The following is a 23,685-nucleotide window of genomic DNA, read 5'->3' as shown; positions in this document are numbered from 1 at the left end:
GTTGTTATTTCTGAAAATTGATTTTGGCTTTAAAAAGAAAAAGAAAATGAAAAATAAAGGTGAAAAACCACCAAGGGACAGCCGTCGTAAGAGCGAAACGTGCCGGAGTTAAAAGAGTTTTTTAAGTACTGGCACAGGCAACAGATAGCCAATCTCTCAGACAGGGAGGCGCATGGAAATCCCCCAGGATCCCCTCAGCCCAGCCTGCGCTAGGAAGCCACGGGAGCCTCCGCCTCCGCTCTCTGTCTTCTGGCCACCCGAGCAGGGAAGCCCCGGGTGGGTCGGCCCGCCCGTCAGCCAGGCAACCAACCGAGCGAGCAGGCGAGCAGGCGCCCCGAGTGGCGCGGCGAAAAGAGACCGGCTCCGCTCCGCCGCGCGCAATCGGGTGCTTCTCTCGGCGCCCTCCGTCCTGTCCCGCAGTTCGGAGGAGCGCAGCGCAGGCGATGGCCTGAATCGCCTCGGCTCTTGCCCGGCCTCAGGAATGAATGGAGGCGGAGGCGCTGGCTCTGGGCGCAGCGCGGCGGCACTGGGGCGGGAGGGGGAAAGGCGGCTCTCTAGAAGAGCGGCTCCCAGGGCAGGCAGCGGCGCTTCTTCTTCTTCCCATCGCCCCCACCTCTCCCCGGCTCTGCCAAGGTACGTAGGATTCCCGGAGAAGCTGTGAAGCCATCGCCAGCTCGAACCGCCCCCCCCCCTCCCCGCCTGATCCTGCGCTCTTGCCTTGGATTATATTAAACCATGCGGGATCTAGCGATCGAGGTCGGGATTCGAATCCTGCTCTTCGGCGTCTTCGTGTAAGTGTTGGAAGCAACTTTTGGTCTTTCTTTTTCTTTCCATTTCCCCCTCCCCCTCTTGTGGGTCGGCAAGCCTGGGATGCTCACGGCCCACCTGTGCGCGCGCTTTCTGGATCAGGTTGCAGAAACAGCTTCCCCAGATTTGGGTTGCAAAGGTGGAGAAGAGGCTGATTTGGAGCCGGGAAGAAAATTGAGCCAAGTGGCAGCCCCGGTGGTTGTGGTGGGTGGCTGCTACCCGAAGAAACCCCACCTGTGCACCGGGTTAGATGTTAGGTGTGTTTGAAGACGAGAAGGAAGGTTTTAAAGGGTGCCTTTCAAAATCCCAGAAGTTTATCCGCTTGAAACCCTTCGCCTCTGCTGCTTTCCTCCCCTGTCGGATTGGTCATGGCCGTGTTCAGGGCATTCTGCACATGGTCAGAGGAATTCATCGCGTTTAGAATGGAGCCTTAGCTATCACTAGAGCCCTGGCATAAGGGAAGCCATCTGTAAATGCCGCTTAGTGCTGGTGAGCTCTTTCTCTGACCTAAAGCGGTCTTAAATGTTTAGGATTGCAACTGTGCGCAGGTTGCCAAAGTTGGGTAGCAGGAACTCAGCAGAGGGTAATGCAGTTTGAGGTATTTTTAACATCTGGAAAAATGTAGAGGTGGAGTGCAGGAAAAAACCCTGGAAATGCATTTTGTTTATTTTATTTTTAAAACCTCAAGCTTTCTGGCAATGCCTGTGAAAGCAAAGGTGGTTTACTGTGCAATACTGTGTCTTTTAAGTTTTTCTTCCCTCAAACTAGTAATCCCAGGATGCATTGGACTGCAAAATCCAGCTTCCTATCAGCATTCTATATCTTCTGGAAAGGTTTTAGTTTTCCTAGTTAAATACAGTCCAGAAAAATCGTTCTGCAGGCTGTTCCAAAACAAACCTCTTGCCTGGGATTGCGGAGTTATTGTTGCCCACTGTGCATGCCACCCTTGCCCTTGCTGTACTCAAGGCAAGCCTGAACACTTTGTTGCCTGGGGTGAAATATAGGGTACTTCCAATTTCCCCCCTCCCTTCCAGATAGTGAACTTATTTTAAACACTGGTGTGTGGAAGTGTTTTCCACTGCGTTCTCTTAATGGATACAGCCAAGCAATTGGCCACCTGGCACACTGCCATTCCGGAGACCTCAGCATCTGCTGTCTAAGTCTGATGCATCCCTCAGCTTTGTGTCTCCTTCCGGGTTTCGATGCCTTCTCCTCTTGTCACAGATTCTGGGCGGTTACTGCAAAATGCGACGAGATGTGCTGTCAAGTTCAATGTATATGGACTTTCCTTGCACTTCAGATATGGGGCTGTATTACCGATTGCCTCTGGTTGGCTCTCATGGCTCTTTCGAAGTTCACAAGTGGGGGAGAGACAGAGAAAGCCAGGAAGAAGGAAAGCTTCTGTCTGACTCACAGAATGCCCTCAAGGAAACCTGAACTTAGGAGTGGAAGTGATGCTGCAGGGGGACTTGGCGTATCTGCTTCTTTCTCTCCTTTGGCTGTGCCAGGATCCTCTTGAATGGTTTCTCCTACCTTTTTCTGGACACTGACAAAGGGGAGGAGGGAAAAATGATTGGGTGTGATGAAAAGGGGGGAGAGGGGGAAGGGGGAAAGGAACATTGTCCTTCTGTTGCATACAATCTGCCTACTGCTGCTCCTTTTTAATTGGCTGCAAGTCTTTATGTTAAGAATTATGTTTTTATAACTGTATGAACTTGTATTTATGGGGGGAGCGGGGTTTGTTTACAACCCCCCCCCCCCAGTGTTTGGCTTTTATGCATGCTGTAACTTCAAAATAGTGGAAAACTGTTGCTGAGGGCTTTTCATTTTCCATTTTCCCTTTCCTTCCCCTTTCTCCCTTTCCTCTTTTTTCCCTTCCCTTCCCCATCACTGTATAATTCAAACATGTAAAATGGAAGATCTAGTGATACTTGTTTTCTCTTTCTTCTTGAATGTGTTACATAATGTAGCCACAATTGGTTCCCTTTTTTGATGAATGGACAGTCTTCATTCTAAAATGTCATATGGTTGGAGATTAAATGATATGGCTAAACATTTTAAGATGTCTCCCTCTTCTTTTTCCCTTCCCCCTGCTTTTTTTTTTTAACGGGACAAACAGTCTTTTTCTAGGTCAGCCATTCACACTTTCCAGAGACTTGGAAACCATTTAGCCATATTTGTAGGAATGCTGGGGTGTACTACTGCCACAAATTGGGTGGAGGGGGTGGAAGGTTTTTAATTTGGATGCAGATTATTGCAGACCAAAGTTCAGTAGTTATTTCCTAAGGAGAACATACCTTGCATGGATATGCAATGCAGAAAGTGTGATCATATTTGGGCTTTCCCCCCCTGTTAGCTGAGGTCTGCAGTGTGAGGCTTGAAGGACAGGTATTGATAAAAAAAATAAATTACCGTACATGATTATTTTTGTATAGCCCACAATATCTGGTTATCTTAAAAGTACTTAAAAAAGAAATGTCATTGGGTTTATGAATGCATTTTCCATGATCTTATCCCAATAATTCCAAGCGATTCTTCCCCCCAATATTTATTAGTGTCTTATTCGGTCTTTGCTTCCTAAAAGTTCTGAAAATAACTTCACATATTTCTTAATAACATTTTGGATAAGATTAATGCATGTTAACTCTTGTACATTTATACTTTCCCAGTGCCTATTTGTTATTTCTATTCTTTTCATAGATAGTATTTATTTCCTTGAACACATGTTGAATCTGATGCTATTTTGTACCTGAATCAGACCTGAGATGAGAGAAAATAAAGGCCATTAGTTTTCCTTTGGTAGGGTTTTCCATTCCTTGAAAATTGATCAAAGAAAATCTCTAACACCCTGAAAATAACAACTTGAATAACAAGAATTCACTGCCCTTCTAACATTATGAAGATGAGCTGGCCACTTAAGGGAGCAAATCACATAGAATAGCTGTTGGAAGACAGAACTGGAATGGGTTTTTTTTTGTGGTCTTTGTTTATTCACTGAGCTATCTTTTAATCCCCAGATGAGTGGAAAACACAGTCTTATCTCTAGCTTTGAAAGATTTTCAATTATCATTTGAATTGATTTCTATACAGTATATGCATTTTGTAAGCGATGTTATTTTATAGCTGTTGTGTGAAGCTCAAACTAGAGAATCACCAATCAGTGTATCCAGTATTATGTCTTAACCAGGTTGTATGAGAAATGTCCCATCAAAGGACCCAATGCAGAAAATATTTATCGCAACTTTAATTTAAATTTAATTATGAAAATGAAGCATATGTACTTTGGATGTCTTCTTCACAAACTGCTTGTTAATATAAGCCTTTATTGACTAGAACTTATGTTTTTGCCGTGCTGTGATGTTAGTCCAATTTGATTTATCTGTTTGCAGTATTTATTTTTGCAGACAATTATTGGCCCTGTATATGGAGGAGATCAGTAATGGAAAAGATCTACATGATTTTCCTATGTTAAAGAAAAAGTCACCGTACTCCATTCAGGCAATCTGCCCACAATCAGTTCCCAATTCCTAACAAAATATCTTTTGACAGAACTTTCCACAAGATAGATGAAGCCTCTAAAAGTAGTAGAACTTGTTGCTGCATGCCTAGTTTCATGGGTCGAAGGAATCAGAAATAACACCTCAAATGATGCCTGTAATATGGGAAGCAATATGCGGAACAACGTGGCCTTTTTGATAGCCAGATTCCATGCAAAAATATAGTTTTACAATAACTGTTTACAATAGTACACTGAATTTAACCAAAATGAAACAACTACAGCTCATGTAAAGAAGCATAAAACTGTTTAAATATTGGCTTTACACCTGTGACTTAATACTTAGCATTTGCAAATGATTCACCCTCTACATTTTTTCACTAATTGCAGTTTCTGGATGCAGATGGTGGCAAAATCTGCTTTATGATAGTTAGGGCAATCTTAGTTGATGAAGCAATTGAATTTGAAAAATGGCACCCCTTGCAACTATAAGATCAAGGATATTTTTGTATGTTATTGAAACATGAGAAATACAGCCAAATTTCACACTTAATTCTGAATCCAATCATTTGTACTGATGTGTAAAATTCAGTTTTGCTTAAAGTTGCCAAATAAACAATCTAAAAGTCCCCTTTTAAAAAAGAAGTTGATAAAAATAGCACAATGAAGAGACAAACAAACCCAGGACCAGCAAGCAGAGCAAGTTGGAATCCCACAGACCCACGAACATAGCAAAGGAAGCCCTCATTCACTCAAGATAGGATACTTGAGGTTCATATCTTATATGCTTCTGAAGAGTTTAGGAGAATCAATAAGGTTGCACATTATCCATGTTTATGCCTCTGAACAAGTTATTCAGTTAGTTCACCAGAACAATTACTACTTTATTGGAGAGGGTGTCAGAGAGAAATTGGCTGAACCAGGGGCAGGAGTCAAGTGGGAAAATAATCTGGAATCCTTACGTAGACAGAAGAACACAAAGTGTGCCCTTTTTCTCCTTAAAATTATTGAACCTTATCTGAAGCTAGGAAGATTCCTGTGAAATATGTATGAGCCTAAGTAATTAATTGAACTCTTTATATGTGGATCTGGTGGTATGCACCTGATAGGTAGCCAAAAACTGTGCTGTTCCATATATGTGTGATAAATCAATACATTTCTGAGTTTTCAGTTCACATAATAGAGAATAGAAAACATGTTTATTTATTTACTTACTAAATGGATTTATAGAGCCGCCCATCCCATATAACGGACTCTGAATAGCTAATGCAATAAAAACTTAAAACAATTTAGGGCACTGTAAAGAAAACATGTAAAAATTAAATATAATGGCACACTAAGAATAAACTACAAATACAAATACAACTACAACAAATACATTCAAATCATGGATTCAAGCATCAAGAGTTTGACTCTTGATGCTTGAAAGAAAAGTAAGATTTAAGCTTTACAAAAGGCCAGCAAGATTGAGAATAATCTAATCTTTGGAGAAATATTATTATTCTAAGAGGCAAGAGTTGAAACGAAAAAGTCATGTTTCCTGGTCCTAACAAATGACATTGTTGAATGTGCCCTTTCTGACAGATGTGGTGGATTGAGTAGAGGCAGTTAGAGAGGTTGATCTCTCACATAACCTGGTCTCATGTTATGAAGGGCTTTCTAAGTAATCATCATCACTTTGACTTGTATTTGGAAGCCTACTGGAACCTGTGCATTTCACAAAGCAAGGGTGTAACATGAGTGTAATGAGACATAGCCATAATTGCTTGCTCCACTGTATTTCTTAAACTGGAAGGAAAGATGGTGATTATTCTTGATATAAATCTCAATACAGAATAAATTGGTCTGCTATGCAATAGGAAAGCTTAATAGAAAGTTATCCTTAATAGAAAATTAGTTCTATTGCTTTTGGATCTGCATTGATAGCTATGCCTCTTAATTGTCTAACTGAAGATACTTGTTGATTGGCTTTGGATGGGTGTAAGTTAATTCTTCAATGAGCCCTGAAGTTGGAAGGTTATATTGCTCTTATATGGTTGGCTGCAAATTGGATAAGCGTCTGGGAGATTCAGTGCAGTTGATGAAAGTGAGACTGCAAGTTTTGTATCTGCTTGGGAAAAAGCAGGCTTTGGGAGGTTTACCTGCAAACAGATGTATTTGCTTTTTAGTAAAGCTGAGTATCAGGACTGCCATGCTGCTGCACCGGCCATGCTTTGCAAGATACTAGTTCGCCATATGCAAAAGCAAGGAGGGAGCTGCGAGATGGAATAAAGAGGGACTTAGCATAAGGGGGAATCAAAACTACTCATGGTGCCATCCCGTGAGAGCTGCCAGCCGATTCAAGGTCACACTATGGAATGCAACACCACCCAGCCCACCAAGCCAGGGTCTGTTGTTAAAGCAATTTGTTTGAATGTAATTGGATAGTAAAGATAATCAAAGGGAAAGGGGGGGAGGGAAGGTAAACGTTAACCGGATGCTTTGGATGTGAAAGTTTAAATCTGGCTTTGCTACACTATAGCCACTTTGCTTTAGTAAAGTATACTTTTGCTAATCCTAGCATTGAGAGTCTTTCATTTTTAATTGATCAAATTGAGATGACTGACACTAAGCCTTGTAGATAGAAATCTGATTTTTATTTAATCAACTTGAAGGACTACTACTACTACTACTGTTGTTGTTGTTGTTGTTATTATTATTATTATTATTATTATTATTATTATTATTATTATTATTGCCTACTGAACTTGGCTGGGGATTTGTTGTACATGTGATCTTACAGGCAGGGACAAATTTAATGTCATGGGAGTTCTGTTGATTAGAAGAAGAAAGAAATGTTTCCCAATGGAGAACAAGTTAGATAAAGTAATTAGGAGTTATTACACACAAAACATGACATTTTTCTATCTTGTAGTTCATTGTTCAATTATATTAAGCATTATAAAAACTCCATGTATCTCTACTATTTTGCCATCATAAAGAAACAGATTTATAATAGCTTCTCCTTAACCCAACTGGAACTCCTAGGGCCAGATGCATCACGGGCAGGCCGTACCCATCCTAACTCAGCTAAGGCCAAAAATATCATGATACGTCATGATACATCATGTGACATGATTGAGTTTGACACCCGTGTCTTAGCTATTCATTTATTTGAAAAAAGGTGAAACTTTGCATTCTCATGGACTAATCAAAATAATCAAGCTACAGTGTGGGTACCACATGCCCAAGAAGGAACAGGATTCTATTCTATCCTGTTTCTTGTTCTCAAATGTTTGGTGGGTTGGAAGGGAATACTCGACCTGAAGCACCTAAACCATTATGTGAGATACAGGAGGTTCAAGATCAGTCCCTCCAAACCATCCTGAGCTGCATCAGAGACTGGAAATTTTTAACATCAGTAGACCTCCAGGAGGCCTAACTCCACATTCCCATTCTTCCCAACCACAGATGCTATCTGTGATTCCTGCTCTCTTGAAGGCACTTTCAGTACTGTGCTATGCCCTTCGGCCCTATTCGGCTCAGAGGACATTCACAAAAATCCTCTCAGTGCTTGCAGCATCCATCAGAGCACTGATGGTCAGGATACAGTGCTATCTGGATGATATACTGATCCAGTCGTCATCCCCTCTTCAGGGGATGGTGGACCTGGATAATGTCATCAGAGCATTGGAACTCTACGGATTTTCAATAAACAATTATTTCAATTAATAGGAAAGTGAACACAAGAACAAGGGGACACAATCTGAAGTTAGTTGGGGAAAAGATCAAAAGCAACATGAGAAAATATTATTTTACTGAAAGAGTAGTAGATCCTTGGAACAAACTTCCAGCAGACGCGGTTGGTAAATCCACAGTAACTGAATTTAAACATGCCTGGGATAAACATATACCCATATATCAATCCTAAGATAAAATAAAGGAAATAGTATAAGGGCAGACTAGATGGACCATCAGGTCTTTTTCTGCCATCAATCTTCTATGTTGCTATGTTTCTATCAGGAGGAAAGTCACCTTATTCCCACAATGTGGCTTATACACCTGATGGCTGTCATAAATTCTTGGGACTGCTGTGTTTATCTCTCCCAAGACCATCAACTCAGAGACCTGGTGGATTAGGTGCAGATGTTGTAAATGGTGCCCCTAGCTCTGCTGTCTTGTCTTCTGGGCAAGATGCTGTCACATATTGCCATTGTGCTCTAGGTGCACCTGCATGACAGACCCCTACAATGGTTCCTGTTCCCCCATCAATGGGTGGCAGGAGCAATTCCCAATATGTGGTAAGACTCCTTACAGAGGTGCGCTGTTCCCTGGCTTGGTTGTCGGATGCCATCAAGATTAGGTGCAAATTCAAAGACACCCCCCCCCCTGCACTACAATCATCTCAGATGCCAGCCTGTTCAGCTGGGGTGCTCAGCTTCAAGGTCAAGTAGCCCAGGATCAGTGGACTTGGCAGGATTCCCAGCTTTACATCAAGTTGCTGGAATTGAGGGCCATTCATCTAGCACTACAACAATTTCGACCACTGATCAGAGACAAACATGTATTAGTTCTGATGGACAATGTGGCCGTAAAGGCGCATGTGAATTGAGAGGGTGGGATCTTGCCTCCTCATGATGAGGCAGAGACTCTGTGCAGGTAGGCAGAGTCCAATGTCCTCTCCCTGAGAATGGAACACATCTCTGGCATGGCCAACCTGCAGGCAGATTTTAGTACACGGAATATTTCAGGGTGTGTCCAATAGGTTCAGCACTCAGCTGGTGGACCTCTTTGCCCAGCCAACCAATGCACAAGTCCCCAGATTTTTTTCCAGGTTTCCAACTCTGGAGGCAGAGTGGGTCAAGGCTCCTCTATGCCTCCCCTCCCCTCCTTCTCATCCATAGGATAATCTGGAAGGTGCTGGTGGAGTGGGACGTGATACCCATAGTTTGTGGACCCAGTGGACTTCTTCTCAGCTGAGACTTGGAGGATCCCCAACAATACTGCACCCAGATTTGCAGTGGTTGCAGTTAGCTGCCTGGTGCTTATACTTTCTGATATTTTGAATAGTTCCATTTCCTACAAATATTGTTGTACATCCTCTATTAGTTTCTATTTTTATATAAACCCTCATCATATGATCTCGCTATATTTTTTATTTCCTCATTTCTATGCTGTATTTTCCCATCAGTATCTTCCAGCTGCTTAATCCATTTTTTCTTTTATAAGCTAACCATCTCCCTGGTTTATTTGCATGTTCAAAAAAGTTTTGTTTAGTCACTTTTATTTTCCTTGGTACTTCTTCATTTTCCATCATATTTTATGTATCTTCAGGTCCATTAGATTTTTAATTTTTTTATATTTTGGGTATCTTTTTGAAGGTTTTCCCCCCCTAATTTCTTATAGTCTTCTTCTAGTTGTTTCTTAATTTACCTTGTGTGTTTATTTCTTTTATTAATATATTTCATCACCAATTCTCTGCATACTTTGGATGTTAGGCGGGCTCGCCACAGATATATAAAATGAACCAAAGATTTCATATGGATGGAGGTGCTTTTTGTTTCCTTCCAGCTGTCAACCATGGGTCGGAAAGTGTCCATTTCTACCATATGGTGCTGGCTGAAGGCTTGCATTGCTGCTGCTTATAGGGGTATTCTAATCCTGGACTGCATCATGGCATACTCTGCCAGGAATGCTGCCACTTCAGCCTCCTGGTCCACCTTGGCTTCAATACTTGACATTTGTAGAACTGCTACCTGGTCCATTTTTACTCCCTTCATTCACCACTATAAGATCGATCGATATGCCTCAGCTGAGGCATCTTTTGGACAGAAGGTTCCCCAAAGAGTAGTTGCCACCCCTCCCACTATGAGCCCTGCAGTTCTCCGTCCCCCTGGGGACTCCTGGTATGTTCCACATGTGACTACTCCTGCAAGGAGTACTAGAAAATGAACATTAGTTTCTACCTGATACGTTCCTTTTTGGTCCTTGGCAGGAGTAATAACTCTATCCTCCAGGGATTGGGAGTTCCAACATATTTACAACACTGTGTGGGGGAAAAAATTACAATACTGATAAAGTGATAGTGTCCTATCTTTTTTACTACTTTAAAAATCTCATGTTGATTTGTATCATTGCTGATGGATTGAATGCAAGTGGCATCAAGCATCAATGAAAAAGGCATAATGCTTCATAAACATGTCACATTTTTGTTAGGCCAATTACTGAGTTGATCCATAAAAGTTCCCTCCTATAGTTTGGTGAGGCTAATAAAGTGCAAAACAGTGTCAGAATTCATACTTGGGTGCCTTCATTATAGAAACAACACATTGCTAGACACAGGTTCAGGCTTCATGATTTTAATGGCAATTAGATAATACATACACCTGGTTATGAGCTGATGTCTCAGGCTAAACCAGTCAAACAGAGAAAGAACTGTACTTATTAGATATAGTTTCAGGGGCACTTACATTGGCAAATAATACTTTTCTTGTGAAGTATATGACTCATAAATTCAGCCTACTGTAAAAATTTCTATTGAACCACTGAATATGTGAATATGTGTGAATATGGAAAGGTGTTTGATGAGTTAATTTGATGCACTGCATCTTTCCATACTCAGAAAGATAATGGTTTCATTTTATAACTGTTATCTATTGTAAGATGATTAAGGCTAGTGTAGATGAACAGGGCTTGACTTCAAATGTTGTGAGAAGGAATTAGTATTTTACTTTTTTCATGCATTGCAAGTTTTGCCTGAATTCAGCTAATTGATTAATCTCAACTGTACTTTTGTAGAAATAGGCCAATAAGATAACATCAAGATATGGAGCCTGAAGCTCAGTGAAGGGCTACCAAAATTTTTACTCCCACACTGTGGGCATGGCTTATGCATTTTCTTTCAACATCTTTCAGTGCAAATTGGTGCTCTGGTGTGGAGCTCCATTTTCGCTACCCCACTGCATTCCCTCCCGTCTGGGCAGTAACCCACCCCTGCTGATGCTTTAACATTGATTTAACATAGCATGGCTAATATTAATCATAGTTTTTATTTCAGGCATAATATTAAATTATTTAGTTATTTATTGGATTTATATGCTGCCCCTCTCTGAAGACTCAGGGCGGCTTACAACATACTATATTAAAAAAAACCAACTATAGTTACCTGAAGGCATCTAGTGCTTTCCTTGCCATTTGAGTGTTGCTTAGGTTCATTCTTTTTAAAATAAACATCAAATTTAATAGCTGAACAAACATAAATGCTTGATGAGCTATAGAAATATAAATATTCTAACTCAATTTAATGAACTAATGAGGATTGGAATATCTGTTACAGGGAAATTTCTTGTTAACTTCCAAGAGGATTTTATGCATTTAAAGTGCAGTTTTTCAAAAGTATATTCTATGTATTTTACGCATGAAATGACAAAATGGGATTTATATATATGCAAGAACTTACAGTATACTGTATAGGCAGATTTTGTACACTAAATAGAGGGTTTTCTATTAAAGGCCTTCAACTACTGAACTCACATATTATGAATTACTTCTGGCTGACTGACTAAGGCATATAAATGATAGGTGATTTTGCAAAGGGTGAATGGTTAACAATAAATACCTATCATTGCCATTTCCTGTGCCTCCTTTCTTCTCTTTCTCCTTAAATGTCTGCTAGAAAGAGGATTAAGGGTTTTAGACAGTTACCAAAAAGTATTCCAATTGTTTCTGCTTTCGTGTTATGTCATTACTTGTAGAAGTTCATCTATTGGTTGCAGCCAAATTATCACAGTGTACAGATACTGGCAAAGAACAATGGCCTGACAGCAAGGAAAAATGCAAAAGACCAAAAGTAATTAGATTAGAAGTGAAAAGATAGGAGCTGAAGGCATAGCTATCAAAAAGTACACAAAATATGTCCTACAGTGAACATTCCAGGAATAATAGGAGTCAGCATCATGGCTATAAATCACTTTTAGGAATTAGTTCCAGCCAATACATTCTCAGTGGGAATCCCAAGTAGCATCTATTCTTAATTGTTTTCACCACTCTTTTGATTTTTAAAGGAATAAATCACTTGCTGTTGTGTTGAGTTGCTGTTGTGGCCATCTCATAGCAAAATTGCAAATTGCATTTCACATGAGCCTGTGAATTTCATCTCATTTGGTTGCACAGATAAAAAAAAGACAAGTGACTAAGAAAGAAATTTCTATGATAATTCTGTTTCTTCCACATTTTCTTTTAAGTATTATCATGTATCAGCTGCTTGGGGTTTTTTTTTGGGGGGGGGGAAGTAGCAATAACAATGAACTAGTCCCTGGGCCACAATTCTAATTACTTTTTCAAGGCTGCAGATACTGGAACATCTTCTCAAAACGATGGGATTATGGCTTTCACAGATGTTTAAGAGAGCAGAACCATATCTATCAAACAGCAACAATAATGATCTGGGTTATAGAGAGAGAGTACAGTAGCAAAGAAAAATATTATGGTTTTAGAAGGTCATAGCTAAGTGATGTGGTTTAGATCTTTTAAGTAAGACCTGCTATATCCTCATTGTATTTATCTATTGCCAAAGGCAATGATAGATATGATACTCTAGTTTTTATAATATGTATGTGTAAGTATGTAAAGATGTAAGTGTGTATATATATGTGCATGTAAACATACACACACCACGCTTTGTATGTTTCATGGTATTTTATTCATTTGGGGTTTCCTGTTAACAATTCCTGCCTTCTTCATTTTTAATCTAGGATCCCTTGAATATGAATGACCAAACACACAAATAAAAACAGATAACTATTAGCTATGACCTTGAAGTGGTATTTATGTTTCAGTTGCCAAATCAGTTGGTTTCTCTGTGTGGGATATAATAGTGAGATATCTTATTAGTTGTTGGTAAAAGCTTCCTCTATTCCTGTGCTGATAAACTCTAATATAGTTGCTAACAGCATAGCTATTATAAAACATATTATACTATTTCCTAAACGTAATATCATATAATATGGTGTAATATATAGCATAATGTAATACAATATAATATGTGATATAATCATATAATTTAATACAATATGACATGTTACAATATAATATATATAATAATATAAGAACAGAATATAAAACCTATTTCTTTTCTGCATTCATGGTCCACAGATATATTTTATTACAATTATTTAATTACATTTAATTAATTGAGTTGTTGAATTGTTAATAAATTATTAAATTATTGTTTAATTATAATTAGTAATTACAGTTATTACAATTACAATATTACAATTTGCCATGTTCAATAAGTTCTAGAGGTGGATATGTACCTATAATGGAGAAATTTATTCTTGTTATAATACTGATATAAGAATAAAGAAAAAATAGGATTCTTGATCTATCTAATATATTACACCTTTGCTGATATTAAGGATTTGGAATGATTGCTATCCCCCCCCCCCGAAACACTTCCAGGTTCTTACATTTCTCCACAGTATAGGATACCTTTATTAATTGTTTTCAATATATTGTATGATGAATGGGATGACTTTGGGCCAACCTAACTTGTGGGTAGTTATTGTTGTAGGGAAAATAAGAGGAAAGAGTATTAGATGTTTTCTGACTTGAGTTACTTATAAAGTAGTAAAGGCAAGATTTAAAAAATCTAATAAATAAATAAGATGTAAGTAGAAAAATGAACTCTTTTATAAGCATCTCTGGTGGGAATTGAACCATCATTGCAAATTCTCTTGTGGGTGACAAATTGTCTCTTTCATACTGCAGAATCTTGGTCACATTTTCTCTTAATAATTCAAATTTATCATTCACCAGTGGGCTATTTTGTAGGAAGCTGTTCTTTAACTTCTCTGTTTTGCTCAAGCAAAGGTGGGAGCTGTCCAGGATGATAGTGCTGATACCAATTTTTTTTAAGAGAAAAGCCAAGGCCTTGAAACAAAGTTCCTCAATGCCTTGCCCCCTTCAGAAACGAAGAGATAACAATTCACAAGATTACTATCCCAACACAATTCAGGTTTGGCCTGGACTAAGATGGCATTTGTTCTTTGACTTCCTCTCCAAAGATATAAATACCCCAAAACCACAAACATTTGAATTTTACTAGCTCTTCAAAGCATGTGTTGTGAGCATGGGTGAATATTTGTATGACCACAAGTAAGCACTATAGAATAATTATTCATAAAGATAAATTATCAATTACTGCATATAGATCATCTTTACTGAACCTGGTGTTTATATTTATTTATTTTCCAATGATATTAACTTTTTTTTAAAAAAAATACCTTTCCCTTTTTATATGCAATTAAAGGCAGTGAACATACCTAATGCCCGTTCTTCCTCCTACTTTCCTATGACAGCAAGAGGAGTTGTACTGAGAGAGAGAGAGAGAGAGAGAGAGAGAGACTAGTCCAAAGTCACCAGCTGCCTAAGGAAGGATTAGAATTCATGGCTCTTTGGTTTTAAGTTAACACCTTAACCAATTAACCAAATTAGCTCTTAAAACAACATACTTAAAATGTACATAGAATTTTCCAGCATTACCAATGAAAATTCCTCATTCAACTCTTGCTTTTTCCCCATGTATCTGTGTGGAATATATTTCTGAAAGGAAAAGGACTGAAAAAGATAGTAGAAATGTCAAGATTTAACATCTGGATCCATCTGGGTCCATGACAAATTCTGCGAATGAGTCAAGCAAGTAAAAATTTCATATCAATATGGCTTTGAACATATAGTTATAGTTTCAATTTGTATGTAAATGTGGGCGCAAGCAACCAGATCCACGTTTGTAAAGTTCAAGATAAGTATTTGATTGTATTCTGCTTGTAATACAAGATCTCCTAAGACTGTTTGCCTTCCTGTGGGAACAGCTAGATAAAGATAATGGAAGCACACTAGTGACCAAACAAAGCAAAGCAAAGCAAAAATGTATTAATTTACTTTCTCAATCCCAACACCTGGAATCTGAGAAAAAAGAGCATACACCAATCCATCCAATTAAAGGGAAGACTTAAAACTTTATTCTTGTCCTTTAGGACAATATTTCCTTTCATGCTCGTGCTGTGCCTTCTGGAGAAAATAGTGGATTTCCATTGGTTCATCTTGGATGCTAAGAGTAAAAGAGAAGAAACAGAAGTACAAGAACAGTGTTTCCTCCATATGATGAAAACAGAACAACCAACATGCAGTAGTTGGTTAATACACTGGGTGAAGGCTGCAGATGGGGCAGTCTCTGCCTCCAGAATTGGCAGAATAACAAAGGAGGGGAGCAGTATAGGGGTGGGCAGCAGGCAGGATGGGGGTGGAACACAGTTCCACTGGCAGAAATGAAGATGCGTGTGCAGCTCTAGCTGATCAGTGGCTGTAACTTCCTGGATTACTGGTCTTGGCTCAGCTCTCCCTTTTTTCCCTGCTGCTGCTGCGTCTACACTCCTTGCTTTTTTCCTCTTTCCTCCTTCCTGGCCTGAGACAAGCTTCCCACCCTCCTGCTTGGCTCACCTCCAGCGTCACGTGGCCCCCTCCCGCCTGAGGTGCAAGCAGAAAGCGTGGGTGGAAGCAGCGCTGACAGCATTTATGCTTCTGGCAGCACCCGTTTGGCTAGCTGCCCAGCCTGAGGTGACGGGGTGACCCAGGAAGGAGAGCACGGGAAACACGAAGCAAATTGTCACCCCAGCGAGCGACACTGGTAAGGTTGTAAGTCGAGGACTTAAAAGTTAACTTGAACGATGATGATCGTTCAAGCCACTCCCACCCAGTCACATGATCATTAAGCCACACTCACAAAATAAGCCACACCCACAATGCAGCAGTAAAAATTTTGGCTGTTCATTACTGGAACAGTAGCATTAGCTTCAAGAACAACTGCATTGCAATAATGTGGAAGCCTTCTCAAAACCTTCACTTCTCTCAATAGCAATCGCCCTCTGGCAACCTAAAAGACACCCAACATTCCTCCCACTCTCCTATAATGAGAATAAGTTCTGGAAGAGAGAGATCCTTATTTGTTATGGGATAGTCTGAGACAGATATTTCAAATCTTTAAAATGTTATGTTGATACAAGCTACTGTTATCTTGCCTGGATCTTTGTGTTGATTAAAGTGGCCTTTGCTGGTAGTTAAAGTTATTTCATGTGGCTGATTAGAATTAAAATGAAGACTTTTTTCAGGGCTGTTGTACTGTAATTTGAGATCGCCCCTGACTATGAAATAATTTGTAGTAGAAATGTCTTTAGAGATAATTAGAATCCTTAGAAGCAATATCTTGCTAATATCTGTTGTGTTTATTTAGGAAGTGTTATGGCTGTAATTTGCTGAGATATTGTTATTTATTACTATAACTATTATTGAATATTTTTTCTATTAAACTTTTTTGTGCCTTGTGTGAGTTAAGAATTATTATCTTTCTGCTATCTAACTGCATCCAGTGTGGATAGTATATTATATACATATACTGAGATTATAATTATATCTTACCTTTACAATTCCAATGGTGCAAAATTTATTTTTTTTCACCTGCTTCCTTTGGTTCATATATAAAAAGTACAATCCCTACTTCCACCCCTACATACGACAGTGCCTCATCTTATTTACATGTAATGTTAGTGCTTTATCATGAGTCTTCCAATAATTTCACAATATAATTCTTTTAAATATAAGTAACATTGATGATCCTAAGTTCTTCGAATGGAAATTTTATTAGATTGACCTACTTCATGTCTTGTTGCTGAGGCTATACCTTTTAAAGCCAACATAATTCCTGCTGATATATTGTTATTTGTATCCTGAACATTTGTAGGTCATCAGCAGCGGCAGTCATCTTCATTATTGTTGTCATCATTTGGTACTGCTGATACTTTTTCTTATACATCCTTAGTAACCATCAAAGGGTATCAATATGTCAAGACTATGTAATAAATAGTAATGATTTGGCAAATAACATCCGTGCCTTTTTTCTTTAAGATAAATAAATCTGTATAAGCTATGTGGCAGTTTTTTGGCACTGCCACCAAAGTGTATGTTTTCATAATATCCATCTTGAGCTATTTAATAACAGAATGGAAGCACATATGGTGAACCTGGAAAAATATGGCTTAAGACCTGAAAAAAGTTTTTCATTTAATAGTTTCCCTTCTCTATTCAACCCCATGCATTGAAATGTATAAACTGCAGAATAATATAACAGCTCTGTTAGAAATTGTTCTCTTCTGTCCTATCAAAAATGCTACATATGCAATGAAAGATACAACTGAGGAATGAAAAATGTTTCAGTGGAAGTAGATCTATAGACAGATATAAATATACAGTACTGATAAGGAAAACACAGGGGAAAGATAATAAGGTAAGATCATGAAAGAAGACACTCATCATAAGAAAATATTTTTATGTTTTCTGGATATCAGTTGATTGGTTTTTTTTAAATTACTTGCTGTATATACAGTCATAATCTCCAAATATTCTATATTTACAATTAAGGTCACTCCAAATTTGCTCAGCTGTATTATATTATCTTTGAAGATTAAACCAATTTTCTGGATAATTCTAAGAATTTTAAGATCCTTTTAGATCTTACTAAATGGTTATAAACAGTAAGACTGAAGCTTTGTATTTGCCTTTCCATCAGTGTATTTTAATTAATCACCTTTGGAGCTTTCTGTAATTTGAACTAGTGAAAAACAATATGATTTTCATTTAATTCCATTAAGGAGAAAACCAGCTGTTTTGAATTAATCCTCCGGAAGAAAGAATATAGATTAGACCCTTTCTAATGCTTCTCAGCATTTTCATTCTATTTTGGTAACAAATAAGGATGTAGAACAGTTGTTATAAAACAGCATGACTATATATATGTTTACTTAGAAGTAAGATAGTGCTTTACATGGTATTTAATGTACAATTCTGTAATCATAGAGAGTAAGCAATGGGACATCTAAATAGAAGGATTGGTTGATAGATAGAATATAACAAATAGTAGGATTTGTTGATGTTCTGCTAAGTATATTTAGGATTACAAGTGTGATCAATGAATGTGTGTTAAAGTGTATGTCAATAATATATCATAATTTTAAAACTTCTGAAATATTATTCATTGGAGTCAGTTTTTTTCTGCCGCTCATAGCATTTTTTAAAAAAAATGGATTTGTAAGCCACCCCCTCCAAGGACTCAGGGCGGCTCACAACGTATATAAAGAGACAATAATAAAAGCAATCCAATTAGTACATAAAAAACAATCCTTAAAAATCTACTTTAAAAACTTCCACTTCATTTAACAATCATACTGAAAACATTCATTAGTCAGGGGAAAGATCTAGTAACCCCAGTCCTGGCGACAAAGATGAGTTTTTAGGCTCTTTCAGAAGGCAAGGAGGGGGGGCAGTGCAAATCTCTGGGGGGAGCTGATTCCAGAGGGCTGGGGTCCTCACAGAGAAGGCTCTTCCCCTAGGTCTCGCCAGCTGACATTGTTTGGTCAACGGGACCCTAAGGAGACCCACTCTGTGGGACCTCACCAGTCACTGGGATTCATGCGGCAGAAGGCAGTCTCAGAGATAGTGTTCTGCCGGCATGTTTCAACCGCCCGTAATTACAGGGTAATTAGTCCAGGAAGACACACACCACAGGATAAAAGGAAAACCCAAAAGTTTTTATAAACAGAAAAACAGAAACAGCTCCCTTTTTAAATGTCAAAGGGATTTTCTGGTACACACAAGGCACAGGTTAAATGCAATCCAATTGCTCACCCAATAACTGGGAAATTGAGTCCAATTCTAAAGTCCAGAGAGTCCACACACAATCTTGAACAGCACAAAAACAACAATCTTGATGAAACACTGAATCAGATAAACTGCCATGAGGCTAAAACACCAGGTTGCACTTTTATCTGTAGCACTAATTACAGCAGCACCACCCAACCACAGGTGGCCTCATTTTCTCTTGTAATAATCCTTCAGTTGTTGTCTCCTATTCATCACTCTATGCATGCATGGATGTATCATTAATTCTTGTTCAGAATCCAAGGATGATACAGATGATTGATCTCCTCCTGGGCTGTCTGCCAAACTCCCCTCTTCCCTGTCACTCACACTTCCTTGGGCAGAGGAGGCTTCGTCGGCAGATTCCATTGGGAGCAAAACAGGCCTGTGGCATGTGGATGTTTCCCCCACATCCACCTGCACATTCCTTGGGGCAGGAACTGGGCCAGAGCTAACCACAACAGATAGTCTGGTCCTATCTTGGAGAGGTAGATTAGATAAGTTGAATCTGGGGACTGAGTTCTTCCTGCTTTTATGGTACCCTGAGCTGCCCTAAATCTTTGGAGAAGGGAAGCATATAAATCCAATCAATCAATCAATCAATCAATCAATATTTTTTATGGTAGTCGCTTATCCAAGCACTAATCGGTCTACTCGATTTTTTTCAATGTCAGTCATGGTTAATTACATGCTACTAATTACTGTGAGAAAATAATTATTAAACCGATTAGTCTTTGTGGATGATTCCTGACATATATTACAATCAATCTGATATTCGTCCAGCTCCTAATATACAAGAGGGCATATTTCTTTTCATCTCTATACAGGATTAGATTATGCTGGCTTTAATGCAAAGTTTGAATCCTTGCAAGTAAGAATTCTGGCTAAATTTACTCAAAATATCTTCCTTAAACATTTCCGTTTAGTAACCATTTAGTTGACAAGAGTCTTCAGGCAATTTCCCAAAAGTCATTAGGTAATCCCAGCGAAATAGCAATAGCACTTAGTTTTACATACTGCTTCACAGTACTTTACAGCCTTTTCTAAGTGGTTTACAGAGTCATCATATTGCTACTAACAATCAACCTTGAGCCTGGTGAGATTTGAACTGCCAAATTGCAGACAGCTGGCAGTTGGTAGAAGTAGCTTGCAGTACACTCTAACCACTGTTCCACAATGGAAGACAATGGAAACAGGAAAATAGAAACGAATCAGAGAGTTTGTTTTAGAACTTTAAAGTTCTAAATTTATCATGTCTTGGAATGGATGACCTGTTTGAAATATTAGAAAACTCAGGTTGTTGTAGCTTCTCACTTGCAAGTAATATGAAACAGTTGGATGCTGCACGGTGATAAGGTGCTATCACTTGTTATTGAGGACGACATCCCAACATATGCATTTTTGTATTATTATTATTATTATTATTATTATTATTATTATTATTATTATTATTATTACTATTATTAATTCGATTTGTATGCCGCCCCTCTCCGCAGACTCGGGGCAGCTCACAACAATAAAAAAACAACATACAAAGAACAAATCTAATATTTAAAAAATATCTAAAAACCCATTATTTAAAAAACACAACACACGCATACCATACATAAAACTATATAGGCCTGGGGGAGATGTCTCAATTTCCTCATGCCTGACGGCAGAGGTGGGTTTTTAGGAGTTTGCGAAAGACAACGAGTGTGGGGGCAATCCTAAACTCCAGAGGGAGCTGGTTCCAAAGGGTCAGGGCCGCCAGAGAGAAGGCTCTTCCCCTGGGTCCCACCAGACGACATTGTTTAGTCAACGGAATATATATCTTAAGTGCCTTAAGTGCTTTTATTAACCTTAAGTTTTTAAAAACTTCTAATCATTAGTTCCACACTGTAAAAGATCATAACTGCATACTTTGTTTTTTTTACTTTACTTCCTATTTCTCTTATCTCTCCCTTGAGCAACGTGCTTATGGAGACATACACGCAATGGGAAATGGGAAGTGAAACTTAAGAAACATCTTGGACATTAACACCCTCGAAAATGTCCAAAGATACTTCACCACAAGAGCCCTTCACTCCTCCACCTGAAACAAAATATCCTACGAAACTAGACTTATAATCCTGGGTCTAGAAAGCTTAGAACTAAGACGCCTTCAACATGATCTAAGTATTGCCCCACAAGATCATATGCTGCAATGTCCTGCCTGTCAATGACTACTTCAGCTTCAACCACAACAACACAAGAGCACACAACAGATACAAGCTTAATATTAACTGCTCCAAATTGGACTGTAAAAAATATGACTTTAGTAATCGAGCTGTCGAAGCGTGGAACTCATTACTGGACTCCGTAATATCTTCCCCTAACCCCCAACATTTTACCCTTAGACTATCCACGGTTGACCTCTCCAGATTCCTAAGAGGTCAGTAAGGGGCGTGTATAAGTGCACTAGCGTGCCTCCTGTCCCCTGTCCTATTATCTCTGCTATATCTCATATAACGTATCTACTATTCTTCTATTCGATTCTTCTTATACTACTCTCATAATATCCTTCTATTCTCTAAATGATATATTCTATTCCTAAATTTTAACTTCTATTCTTTCTCTAAAATATTTTACTCCAGTATAATCTCTATAACCTTCATTGTGTATTATTGTGCATTGGACAGAATAAATAAATAAATAAAATAAATAAATCTGTATGCTGAAGAATCTATATATAACTATCATGTATCACATATCCTATATGCTGCGTTTGTTCTTATCTTGTCATTATTTCACCATGTAATCATATCTTCTGTTGATTTTACTTTTTTACTTCCCTTTTGCATGCATGCCAACATGCAACCCATATTATTGGTCCATGCAGTGACATGCTTGTTTGTCCTACTTTTCCAAAAAGGTATAAGAATGTAACTAAAAGTGTTAGTGGTTGTTCAGATTTTCTTGTCTTATTTCTGAACCTTGGATGCAATAAACCTGAATTACTCAATATCCTTGTGGTCTCCATTCCCTTGACTGGTAACTGGTTTTTGCTGGAACATTATGACTGTATTTTATTGGAGCAAACATGCGTCTATGCAGGATGGCAGATAGAAGTCAGTACTTTGACTCTATTTCTAGTGGGTGCCTTCCAAGTGCATCCTGTGCCTATAATTAGGAAGTGATTCAAGTGCATGACCAACTACTCCATTTCTACCATTGAAAGGCATTACGTATTGCACTTGCCTCCATTTTTAAGATTTAAGATTCTTAAAGCTGATGATTAAAGGGGAAAGGGGGACTTTGTTTTCTCTCCCCCCCCCAGTTGTAAATTTTCTTGTTTCATTTACTCACTTTGTTTACTTTATTCACATCTGAAATAATTATCCTTAGCAGGGCTACTGAGTTTTTCCCATACCACCCTTCAAACATTAGTTAATTAAAAAAGAAGAAAAGCTACTTTGTTAAGCTTTAATATATTTTTCAGCACTGGCGAAGCAAAAGTTAAGTTAAGGTGGAAAGAATTGTTCTAATTTCTGTGTCAGACTTGCTTTTAAGTAATTCATTTGATACCCATTGCCTTTTGTTTGATTGTGTAGAAATGTAGCTTAATTCACCTTTCAAAATAAATGAACTTTGTTGAACATCTATTGCTTTAATAAACTTCCTCCTCCTACTGTAGAAAGGTATTTATCTATGAAATTCTAAACTCTGTACCACAACAATTTTAAATGTCTTACTGAAATATAATGGTTTTCCTATAGATACAAGCACTCCTGGAGATGAATGGGGCATATTGTAAGGTATATTAAATGCATATGTTGCTGTGTGTGCATAAATTGTTCACATAGATATTTATACAGATACAGATATAGATGTAGATTCTATTTTGCTTGACACATGAAGTTTTCTTCTAAATGCTTAAAATTCTTGGCTGTGCTTCCAGCCAGGCAACGAGAATACCCTTTAGCTGCTATCACTTCTGACATCTTTCTGATCTGGTTCTTATTATGACAAAGGTAGGTCACGATTAGATTATCTGAGTTTCAGGTTGTCTTAGATGATTGAACAACCTTTGAACAACTCTGCAGTATACTAGTTTTCTTTATGGAGCAGCATTCAAGCAAGTAAGCAAATAATTAGAAAAGGTACAACTGAAACTCAGGGTGACCACTTCAAAGGGAACTATGCTTTGCCCTCTGGCATATGGAATATAAACAGAGTAACCATGGCTCATTTTAGGCGAATGTTCAGAATGGAAAGGGTTATTTTTAAAGGGGTGTTAGCTGGAGGGAAATTTGGTAAATGAAGGCTTGTATTACCAGAATTAGAAGTATAGTAGTTTTCAAATTATAAGGAGTAACTCTGCTTCATTCTGCTTTGGTCCAGCATCCATCTTGTCCTATTCTTAGTACCACAGTTCAAGAAAACAATAACTATAGTGTGGAATACGATCATAGAAAGTTAATGGGAATGATAAAATATAAGTCCAGTAAAGTGAAAGAAGTCAGAAGGCTATAATGAGAAGTGAACTTGAGAAGTGAAGATCAAAAGTGGCAGAATATGGCAAAGAGAAGACGGTCAGCGTTGGTTATTTTTATTTTAGAATACAGAATGATAGTTTAGTCTATAAGAAGACAGATTGCAAGTGAGTATGAGGGGAGAACAATCTTCTTAACAGC

The 23,685-nt window shown here is 38.5% G+C and overlaps 1 protein-coding gene across 1 annotated transcript in view; it reads left to right on the top strand.

Annotated features, from left to right (window-relative positions):
• Positions 1-719: 719 nt before the first annotated feature.
• Positions 720-23,685, top strand: part of PLPP4 (phospholipid phosphatase 4) — a 157,661-nt gene continuing 134,695 nt past the window's right edge. The window contains exon 1 of the mRNA XM_070753999.1: positions 720-791. Coding sequence (XP_070610100.1) covers positions 736-791 — 56 coding nt within the window. The 5' untranslated portion in view covers positions 720-735. The remainder of the gene's footprint in view (positions 792-23,685) is intronic.

The sequence above is a fragment of the Erythrolamprus reginae genome, chromosome 5 (assembly GCF_031021105.1).
Source record: "Erythrolamprus reginae isolate rEryReg1 chromosome 5, rEryReg1.hap1, whole genome shotgun sequence".
NCBI lineage: Eukaryota > Metazoa > Chordata > Lepidosauria > Squamata > Dipsadidae > Erythrolamprus > Erythrolamprus reginae.
Note: the sequence above shows the minus strand (reverse complement) of the source record. Positions and strands in the feature narration are given on the sequence as shown.